The 11,455-nt window shown below is 39.1% G+C and overlaps 1 gene segment (V, D, J or C); it reads right to left on the bottom strand.

Annotated features, from left to right (window-relative positions):
• Nucleotides 1–835: 835 nt before the first annotated feature.
• On the bottom strand, nucleotides 836–4,865 carry LOC141381317 (immunoglobulin lambda-1 light chain-like). The segment is given in 4 exon segments: nucleotides 836–1,237; nucleotides 3,652–3,685; nucleotides 4,349–4,671; nucleotides 4,750–4,865. Coding segments are annotated over 4 exon segments (723 nt in total).
• Nucleotides 4,866–11,455: the final 6,590 nt, after the last annotated feature.

Here is an 11,455-nt window from a genome sequence, read left to right as displayed (position 1 = left end):
GTCAGTAATTTGTCTTTAATGATAAAGTACCTAAAATAAAAGTCAAACTGTAAATTTAGAGAGATTGTTTGTCATTTTACTAAGTTCTACATATAATTTTAAATTACAAAACAATTACTGTAAAAAAATGTAGTGATATTTTCTGTAAAACTAGTTTTTTTTTTACAGTGTAGCAGTGACAGCAGTTTAGTTTGATGTTTGACCCTCAGATGAACAGAGCTTTCTTTGATTTTCAGTCTGAAGACTCGATTTGAGTGTTTGTATCGTCAGATTTTCATCCTTTATTCCCTCATGGATTATTAAAGTCAGTCTTGACTTCATCTTGACAGCAGTTCATACAGTTTAAAGGTTCAATCTCTTCATTCCTTTGCATAATATGTAATGTAATGTGTGTTTATATAGCACATTTGTTGTGTATGGCCAAACACACAAAGTACACATCTCCACACCATCACCAGTGTGCAGCATTCACTTGCATGATGCGACGGCAGCCACAGGACAACAGCGCCAGTGCGCTCACCACACACCAGCTATTGGTGGAGTGGACAGACAGTGATAGAACCAATTCAGTGGATGGGGATGATGATCGTAAGGGCCGATTGAGGAACTTTGCCCAGGATATCAGGGACCCCTACTCTTTACGAGAAGAGCCATGGGATTTTTAATAACCACAGAGAGTCAGAACCTCGCTTTAACATCTCATCGGAAAGACAGTAAGACAATAAACACAAAGACAAAGTTTGTTGAAGATGCAGTTTATTAAAACAGTTGTAAATCAACATTAAAGGCAAAAGATCATCAGCAGAAAATGAGGAGGCTTTATTTGAGCACTCTCTATATTGATGAGCCACTCCAGCAAGAGATATGATCAGCTCTGATAACAGTAGAACAGCACATCCGCTTCTCCAGGTTCAGTCGCTGCATTCAGATTTCCTGATGCTTGCTCTGCTGGTTTTGGAGGCCACAGTGGCTTCACATGTCAGCTCTCTGTCTTTGTCCCACTCGGAGCTCTGGATGGTTAAAGAACTGCTGCTCTTGAATTTGTGATCAGGCTGCTGTTCAGCAGAGCCGGTGAAGACGCCTTCGGTAACCGAGTTCCCGTTCACAAGCCAACGCACATCAGCGAAAGCCACAGACATGTGATTGATCAGACACAGCAGAGTGACTTTACTGGAGCTCAGCTCTTCTCTGGATGATGGACGGAGGATGGTGAGCACAGGAGGAGCAGCAGCAGCGTCTACAACACACACCAACATCAGCATCAGCACACACACACACACTTGTACAGCTATCTTTACGGGGACTCTCCATAAATGTAATGATTTTTATACTGTACAAACTGTATATTTGATCCCCTAAACACAACCCTTACAAGAGACAGTTTTTAAAATACTTTATTCTGTGTGATTTTTGAGCCGTTAACCTCATTAATGTCCCCACAACATCAAAAATGACTAAACACCATGTCCTTATAAAACAAGCAGTAATATACTGTATCATACAAAAATAAGACTGCTAATCGTACTACAGGAGTGAGAATGACTAAATTCTCTACAGCAATATCAGCACAATCTGTGCATTATAATAATCCTTTTATTTACTTTCCTTGACGATGAAGCAATGACGGTGAAATAACGGCATATTTATATTTTGCAGACTCTTCTGCTTGACGCCAGTGAAAATCGCTTGGGCTTTAATCTGACAAAACATCTCGTAAAATGCTGACGATAAACGCAAACGAAAAGGGTTCCAGTGTTTACAAGCCTTTAGGCTCACATAAAAAATAGTGTTTTGGATTGAAGATGAGAGTTTGATCAAAGGTTTACGAGAACTGAAAGGCTGCAGTGCTTCACGTTTTCTTCATGAATTTCTGATTAAAAACTGGACAAAAGGTGGATTATATTACTTACTGGTGAAAATTGCGATCTAATTACAAAATATAATATAAGTGGGATATATTTGTCATTTTAATACTGTATTTGCCTCTTTTTTTAAATTAGATTTTAACCAACAAGTAATGAAATAAATACATACTTGATTTTTGTTTTAACGTAAAGTTTTTCTGCTTTTAAGTTCAAATAAACATTATTTTATTGATTAATTAAATAAACTTGCATTCAAAATAATTCTGAAAGTTTCTTAAAATCATAATATAAGAATGGTTTAATAACGATGATGATGAAAATAATAATAATAATAATAATAATAATAATAATAATAATAAAGCTCATTTAACACACAATCAGTAAATTTAAGATTAAATCTGCAGTGATTTTTTTTTTATTCTTTTAAATGTTTATCCAAGCAACCTAATGGAAAAAAAAACATGACTAACAAAGTAAATTGAATTAAAAAATAAAAGATAATCTACAATGACTTGACCAGCCCAGTCGAGTGATCACTGATATAAAACACATCCAGACAGAAAACTCTTGTGGTTGAGAGTTAAACTTTAGGAGAAAGTATATTTCAGGGTTTGACGCTTGAGGAGCAAAAAATACTGAACTGAAATGTGTTTAACTCTAAATCTACAACATGCTTTCTTAACAGTCCACTAATAAAACTGACTATAGAGCACAGATCAATATATAAAACATGAAGCAGATGAAGAGTAATACAGTAGAGCGATGACTTGATTTTAGTTTACAACATAACTATTTAAAGTACAAATACACTTTTTAGGCTTTTAACTACAAATATACTAGACATTGTTGATTAACTGAATACACTTTTATACAAAATGATTTCTAAAGCTTCCTAAATCACAACATATTACAGGTGAATTTTAAATAAAAAATAATAAATAATAATAATAATATGACTAATAAAGCTCATTTAACAGTGTATTTCAGGGCAGTTGATGGAAAATAATTGTGACTGGCAAAGTAAACGGTCACTCTTTATTTTGATGGTCCTTTTGTTGCAATTAAGTTAGATTGCATCTGCATGCCAACTGATTCTCATTAGATTATAAGAAGACTTTTAGATTGGGGTTAGGGCTGGGGTTAAGAGTTATGGTTATAGTCAGTTAAATGTCTGTTGAAGGAGCGTACCAACAGATATTAAGCAGATCTACTAATACTCAATTGGACCATCTAAATAAAGTGTTAGCAAGTATAAAAACTGAGATAAAAACATAAATATATCTACAATGAGTTCACTATACAGTAACAGAATGAAAGCCCAGTAGAGTGATTATAGGGCCAGACAGAATCTACAGACATTTTTAGCTATTTCTGCACAGAATTTTGCAAAAAATCTGCAGTTTTATGCACTTTAAAAACAACCGATAGAATCTACTCAATAAAACTGAGGCAATAATTTGCACTCACTTCTTTAGGGGTAGATTCTATCATAAATATTCGGGTAAATAGTATCTAAATGTAACAGCGATAACAAACCAAAAGAAATTGGGTAAGATCTAATTAATAATTCTCATTAGTAAATACTTATTAAATTACTTTTAAAATTGAGTAACGGTTATTCTACTTTTAGCAGCAACAGTTCTTCCACTACATTAATGAAATGTGTTTAACTCTAAATCTACAACATGCTTTCTTAACAGTCCACTAATAAAACTGACTATAGAGCACAGATCAATATAATAAACATGAAGCAGATGAAGAGTAATACAGTAGAGCGATGACTTACCCGTCACAATGAGTTTAGTTCCTTGTCCGAATACCACAGTGAAAGATTTGATATGTTCAGCCGTACAAAAACCTCCTCAGTCTGTGAAGAGACACAAACAGAAGTGAAAGACTCACTCAAGCTCAGCTCACCGTGTGCTTTACACACTTCATTCATGGAGAAATGTTTCACACACACACTCACACACACACACACACACTCCTGCTGCTGCGTTACTCTTCATATCAGTGGTATCTGCTGTGTGTTCAAGTGCTTTAAACACAATCTCATTCATGCTTGTTGTTCTTCTGCAGCTGAGAGAGACTGTAGAGACTCCAAACAGCACAAAATCAGCGTAAAACAATAAGAGATGTGGATATATTCAAGCTCAAATCATATTGTATAACTAATATACTCCAGAGGAGAGTTTCCTTTATTATTAACAAGGTATTTTATGGCTTCATTAGTGTCAATCTCACATTAGTAACTACAGTTTCTGATCAGACTCTTATTGTTCAGTATATGGACCGATCAGTCTGGATGTTCTGTTTATTATTTCATGATGACAGACTTTACATTAATATATATTCAGTGATGGAGGGAAATTTCTGTGATGTGCTATTAATCTGTGAAGTTGAGCTCTGATCATCTGTTAACTAAAGCAGAAGTGAATGTTACAGTGAGGAGGTTTTTGTCATGATGTGAATCACTGTGATACATACTCTCTAACAGAGCTGTCCCATGTCTTACAGTAATACACTGCAGAATCACTTACATCCACATTACTGATGATCAGACTATAATCTGAATAAGATGAAGATGTTGATGTGAATTTAGGAGCAGAGAAACCAGATCCATAGCTAGGTGAACTCTTGCCATGAAGAAATCTTAACACATACTGAGGAACTTCTGCTGGAGTCTGTTTGTACCATTTAGCAGAATCATCAGTCGCCGTCCCCAGATTACAGTCCAGTTGAGCGGTTTGTCCTTTACTGACTGTGATTACTGGACTCTGAGTCACTACAGTCACTCCACTGACACCTGCAGAACAAACACAAGCTTTACATGAGATCATGTGTCCAACACTTTAAACTGTCCATCAGACATGAGGAAACTCACAGGTCAGAAGAGTGCAGACAGAGCAGAATATTGAGATCATCTTGTGATTTGGTGTCTGTGACGTGTAAAGATGAGCAGTGCTGTAGAATAAAGCTGAGATGATCAGAGAGAGAAACTTGAAGACTGTAGAGACACTAAAAGAGACGCCCGCCTCAGTTTCACAGTCATTTACATAAACCCTGCTGAGCTAGCAGGTGTCTCATGTGCGTGTGTGGTGTGTGTGCGTCCCTCACCACTAAAAGCCTGCAGTGCATCCCCAGACTCCCCTCACTCACCTTCCAGAAGCCTCCCTCCTGCAAGACTTACTTTTCTTCCTGCACTGCTTCTGGAACACTTGTAAATAAATCACCCTCCGGGGCTTTTGTGTACATCAGGCAACCCAGGCTCATTCTGAAAGCGTAGTCCCGTGGATGTTTTTGGAGGCCGCGAAATATGTCCCAGGAGGTATGTATTTTTGACATTTTTGTTTTAGCGAATCCGCGAGAGGCCGCTCTGTGCGTTTTATCATATCTTGAATGTCTCTCGCGAGTGCTGTTCGACCCCTTGTTCTCGCATAAACCCACAAGAGGCTGCTGTTGACCGACCGTCTGTCTGACTGACTGTCTGGGTAAAAGATTGACTGGGCGACCGGCCAATGTACTGACCCACCCACTTACTTCCCTAAACCCAACCAACGATTTCCAAAAGTCGTCCAGAAAAAGAAAAGCCCTCGTCTGATTTTTACCATGTTTTCAGATTTTACCACATTCTCACCCTGTTAATCACTCGATTGTTTTATTCTGTTTTTGTCTTACCTGATTTCTGGAACCGTTCTTCCCCGGACTCAAACCTGGTCGTCATTGTTGTGGTTAACTCCTCTCAGCGTCTCAAGTCCGCCGACGTACACGACGAGTTAACTGGAAAATCTAGTAGCAGTGGGAAAGCCCTCCACATGGAGGTAAGCGGTCAGCCAGTAAACGGCAAAAGGAACGGCGTCATACCGCCCCATAGTGTTTGCTTAAAAAATGAAATGCAGCCATACATTCCTCTGGCTACATAATTCACGGTCTCCAGAAACGTCCACAGGACTACGCTTTCAGAATGAGCCTGTGTTGACATCAGTCCACTCTTGCCTTGTGTTTTGTTCTTCTTCTCGCCACACATGATACTGGCTGAACCAATGACTGTAAAAAATATGGACGACGCGACAGCCCCTTTTCCCATTGAACGCCTTGAGGGCAAAACGCCTGCTTGACGGGCACAAACTGTCGCAAAAGACTGCTGAAATTGGAGCCTTGACATGCGCAGAAGGATTGTCTGATGGAGCCAGAGGAGGAGCCGTGAAAATGAGCGGAGTCGAGCTTCCAACCAAACGCTTTATGTAAAATCAACTACGCCCCCCGAACTTCTCAGCATGCGTTTGCTGTCATATCAACACAAATGGATGTAATAACGTTAACAAATATGAGGGTTTTATATATTCAATCGCGCCAGCTCCGGGCCGCAGCGCATAACCTACTCGCGGCGTCGCCGGCCGATTCCGGCTCGCATGCGGCAGCACCGGCTCGCTCGGACGCCACATCTGGCTCGATTGACTCGGGCTGGAATCGGGCAGTGAGTCCAGGCATCCGGAGTAGGTCCAGCAGAGGTAGTCAGTCTGAGCTCTGAGGGGTAAGTCTCTGGCAGGCGAGAATCTAGCAGGAACTGGCCCGAGTGTATTTTGCTATCTGCGTGTATCAGCAAACTAATAAAGCCCGAAAAAGCCTTGACCTTAGCGAATAAACAGTGTTCCACCAGATCATGTATGTCAGAAACTGTAGTTTACTGCTGAACTCATTTTGTCATGGTAAAATAACACAGAAATCGAATAATAACACTTCAGTCTCCTGCCGAAGCTCAGACGCGCTGCTTTGAGAAACTGTCAATCACAGCTGTCAATCACGATGACACGCCCAGCATTAAATTACTGCTAAAAACAAACTGTTTACAAAAATGAAGATCTGCACCTATTTCAGCACAAAAACCAGTGCCTTAATCTACCAGAGCCATCTTTCGGGACATTTTATTGCAAGTGTAATAATTTTTTTATTTGGGCTCAAGTCTCCTTCATTAACACGGAGGAGGCGGGCTTTATGACTTGTACTGCAGCCAGCCCCCAGGGGGCGATCTAACGGCCGAGACCTTCACTCAAACGCAGGCTTGCGGCACACTTGGGCTGAACAAATTCAGGAGTACGTGATTCGTTAACCAAACCTAACCAATCCAAACCAAACCAGTGTAATCAGTCTTTGTTGGTACCATGAAACTGATCATCAACATTCTCTGTTAACTCAGAATTTGATCCTGACTTCATGAAGCAAACCAGCCAATCACATTACAACCAAAATATTTAGTTCACAGCACCAAAGATTAAAAAATACAAAAACTTTGAGAACATTCATGAAAAAAAGGTTATAAAAAAGGTTGAAAAAGGTTATTTAACTAAAATTGCTTGTGTGTGATGGATTACAGATATAATTACTATATAAATCATCTATAGTATTATAAATACTCATTGTTACAATCTGAGAAATGTATGTGTAAATGTGTTTGACTTTTTAGTGAAACTCTGTCACTTTGCTTACAGTTAATTTGGTTTGTAAGGTCTCTAAACCAGGACATAATCAGGTCAGCCATAACCCGGGCATAACTCGGAGCATGTTAGCTCTACGGTGTAACATACCAGGGTGACAAAGAGTGAATAAAGCTGAGCAACATTTATGGTACCTAAACACAGGATTGATGCAAACTAAACTCAAACTTAACTCACTAGCTAGGAATGTAGCCAGAAGTCATAGTACAGGACCCAGTTCTTTATGAATCTGAGACGTGAATTTGATCATCTGTTAAAAGCAGAAGTGAATGTGAGCATTGAGGAGGTTTTTGTCATGATGTGAATCACTGTGATACATACTCTCTAACAGAGCTGTCCCATGTCTGACAGTAATACACTGCAGAATCACTCACAGCCACATTGCTGATGATCAGACTATAATCAATACTTGACTGAGCTTTAGATGTGAAGCGGCTGGAGGTAAAACCATCCCCATATCTATCAGGTGAGCTGAGAGAATGATAATATCTCAACACAAACTGAGGAGCTGCGTTTGGAGTCTGTTTATGCCAGCTGACATAATTCTCATCCTTCTCAACATTACAGTCCAGAGTCACAGATCTGCCCTTGTCTTCAGTCATTATGGAGGGTTTCTGAGTGAGCACTTTCGCACATCTGACACCTGTAAAATAATAATCAATAATATGAATGTGATGAATCTGTTGTCTCTGCTGAGAGATCGGCATGTCTGCAGTGAAATGTGTGACTTACATGACAGAAGAGTGAGGAGAGAGCAGTAGAAGATGATCAGCATGATCTGGCCTGTGAGGAGCAGTTTGAGTTTAGAGACATGAAGACGATCAGAGAGAAGGAGACGCTCATATAGAGAAGAGAAACTCTGACAGAGGGAGGAGCTCCACACTTCACACAATCACTCCATCAGCAAACACCAACTGCTTCATCTAATGTTCATATGCTTTTTGTCAGAGTTTACAGCCGAGTGTCTAGAGTTAAATCAACACTAGTCAGTGTTATTCTGCTGACAGTATTATCACTGAAGCAGTGCTGAGCTCTTTAATGCATTTTAGAGACAAATTAATCAATATTTAACCCCATCCCAGTTCAGACGTTTAACTCCAAAACATTAGCGGATGAGTGCAAGAATAAAAACAAACATAGTACAGAACTCTGAATAGTTCATTTAAACTTAGTATTGCAGGCATCAGTGACTGTTGCTGTCTTTACTGTATCTTAAAACCTATAGTCAGATTTAATTGTTATTATTTATTTATTCTTGCTATTTCTAGTTTTGGATGAAATGCTGAGATCAGATTTCCTAATCCTGCATTTGTTGATGCTCATATCATGACTGAGCAGTGTTACTCTAATTGTGTTGTGCAGGATACTTTGAGGATGTTGGAGAGAGACGTGGCTTATACAGTCACTGGAATTTACATCATCAGACCTGAAGATGCAGAAGTCAATGACCCTCCAGACTTTTCCTTTATCTGTTCATTCTCAAAGTTAAGATGGGCGATTTGAGCATTGCCCAGCACATCAACCAGCAGGACTTGTCTGATGCCTTATGTAGGGAGTCTCATAGACTCTTTAAGTAAAAAAAAACCCAAAAAGTCTGAGCTTAATTCCAGAAAATACCAGCATTACAAATGTGGGCACTCTTTAGGGTATTTAATTGTGGCTTTGGATGGTTGTACTGCTTAAATTGCTGTTTGGGGGTACTTCAGGTATGGACCATTTGAGCTCAGTGCCCTCCCATCCCACATCCTGCCAAATACACATAACATTATATCTATATTGATAAATGTGAACATTGAATCAAAACAACAATAATAACGTCTTTGAAACATCAAACTTTAAAACATACACCTTTATTATTGCTCCATTACCGAGTATAGATCATGTTTACTGTGTACAATATTCATATTTTCATAATACTCTAATAATTTACAGAGCTGTGTGTGGCTTGCTCAGATATTACACTTTTCTACTTGTTTTTCTCTGGTAAACTTACTGTAAAGATTGTTATTTGGTCACTGATCTGGAAGATCTTAAATCTCTCTGCCAATCAGAGTCTTATTGAGGCGAGTCAGAAGCTTTAACTTGATAACAGTTTATATAAAATCATAGCAATACGTCATTCACTTATGTTTTGGTTTCCATATTTTAATTTGAATGCAAAACTGAATCTGCTTCATGTTTTTTATCTGTTGTGTAAAAGCAGAAGTGAATGTGAGCATTGAGGAGGTTTTTGTCATGATATGAATCACTGTGATACCCACTCTTTAGCAGTGTCGTCCCATGTTGCACAGTAATACACTGCAGAATCACTCACATCCACATTACTGATGATCAGACTATAGTCAATACTTGACTGAGCTTTAGATGTGAAGCGGCTGGAGGTAAAACCATCCCCATATCTATCAGGTGAGCTGTGAGAATGATAATATCTCAACACAAACTGAGGAGCTGCGTTTGGAGTCTGTTTATACCAGCTGACATATTGACTTTCATCCTTCTCAATATTACAGTCCAGAGTCGCAGATCTGCCCTTGTCTTCAGTCATTATGGAGGGTTTCTGAGTAAAGACTTTCGCACATCTGACACCTGTAAAATAATAATCAATAATATGAATGTGATGAATCTGTTGTCTCTGCTGAGAGATCGGCATGTCTGCAGTGAAATGTGTGACTTACATGACAGAAGAGTGAGGAGAGAGCAGTAGAAGATGATCAGCATGATCTGGCCTGTGAGGAGCAGTTTGAGTTTAGAGACATGAAGACGATCAGAGAGAAGGAGACGCTCATATAGAGAAGAGAAACTCTGACAGAGGGAGGAGCTCCACACTTCACACAATCACTCCATCAGCAAACACCAACTGCTTCATCTAATGGGTCATATGCTTTATGTCAGAGTTAAATCAACACTAGTCAGTGTTATTCTGCTAACAGTATTATCACTGAAATTAAAAGGTGATTAAATGATTCATTGTTGACAGGGTTAAACTCACCCTCTAGATCAGCTCACTGTTACTCCCACACACACTGCACACTCCTGACTGACAGCTCACGGTTTGTCAGATATTTGTTACCGTTTGGTCCATTTCACCATATTGTATAACAAAAATAGGTTGTGTTTGAGAATTGCATGTCTGTTGAAATAGACCATTACAGGTTACTGAATTAATCAGAATCCAATCATTATCACTGACACACTGAAAACGCATATCTCAATCATTAATTATTATTTATTTAACTGCACATATGAATACATGAATGAAGCATGCCTACTGTATGTACAGTATCACACAAACCACTGATAAAGCTGACTACATCACATCAGTACCTGTTTTTGATCTTTTTGTTGTTGTCATTTGTCATTATATGGAAAGATCAGTCTGGATGTTCTGTTAATCAATGCATGCCAAATTAATCTTCATTTTAAGAGTTCACACTTAGCTGATGATTGATTATAAGCAAGTTTGGCATGCTGTCCCGGGAGAGAGCTTTGAGCCCAAAGGTTCTTGAGCCCTGGGTTCCCTCACGTTTATAGGGCGAGAGGGGAGCCTTGAGCTCAGGTAGATCTCGACAACTCCCTCTTGATAAAAACTGATGACTAAAAATTAAATGCTATGAAAAGATATGCTGCAGGGTGAGATATTAATTCACTTGTTGTGCACGTTTTTGGAATGTGGGAGGAAACTGGAGGACCCGGGGAAAACCCACTCAAGCACGGGAAGAACATGCAAACTACACACAGAAACGACCACTGGCCTGTTAAAGGACTAGAACTGGTGACGTTCTTGCTGTGAGGCGACAGTGCTAATCACTGGGCCACCGTGCCGCCCTATAGAAGGAAAGGTGAAGAGGTAGGAGTGGAAGGGGGGATTCTTCAAATCGAAGATGACTGTAGTGAAAAACCCTGACTCTTTATAGTGGGTTAGGAATGACCTGATTGGTGGATCATGCATGCTAATGCAGAACCAGCCGTGTTCAGTCATAATCACAAGATCCTCTCGATATTAGTTTATAAATAAACTTCACTAAAAGTAATTTAATGTTAATTTTAATGATTAAGTGAAATATAATGTAGTGAAAATGCAGAATCTGTGCTGTG

The sequence above is a fragment of the Danio rerio genome, chromosome 3, assembly GCF_049306965.1.
Source record: "Danio rerio strain Tuebingen ecotype United States chromosome 3, GRCz12tu, whole genome shotgun sequence".
NCBI classification, from domain to species: domain Eukaryota; kingdom Metazoa; phylum Chordata; class Actinopteri; order Cypriniformes; family Danionidae; genus Danio; species Danio rerio.
This window is presented reverse-complemented; position numbering and strand designations above follow the sequence as displayed.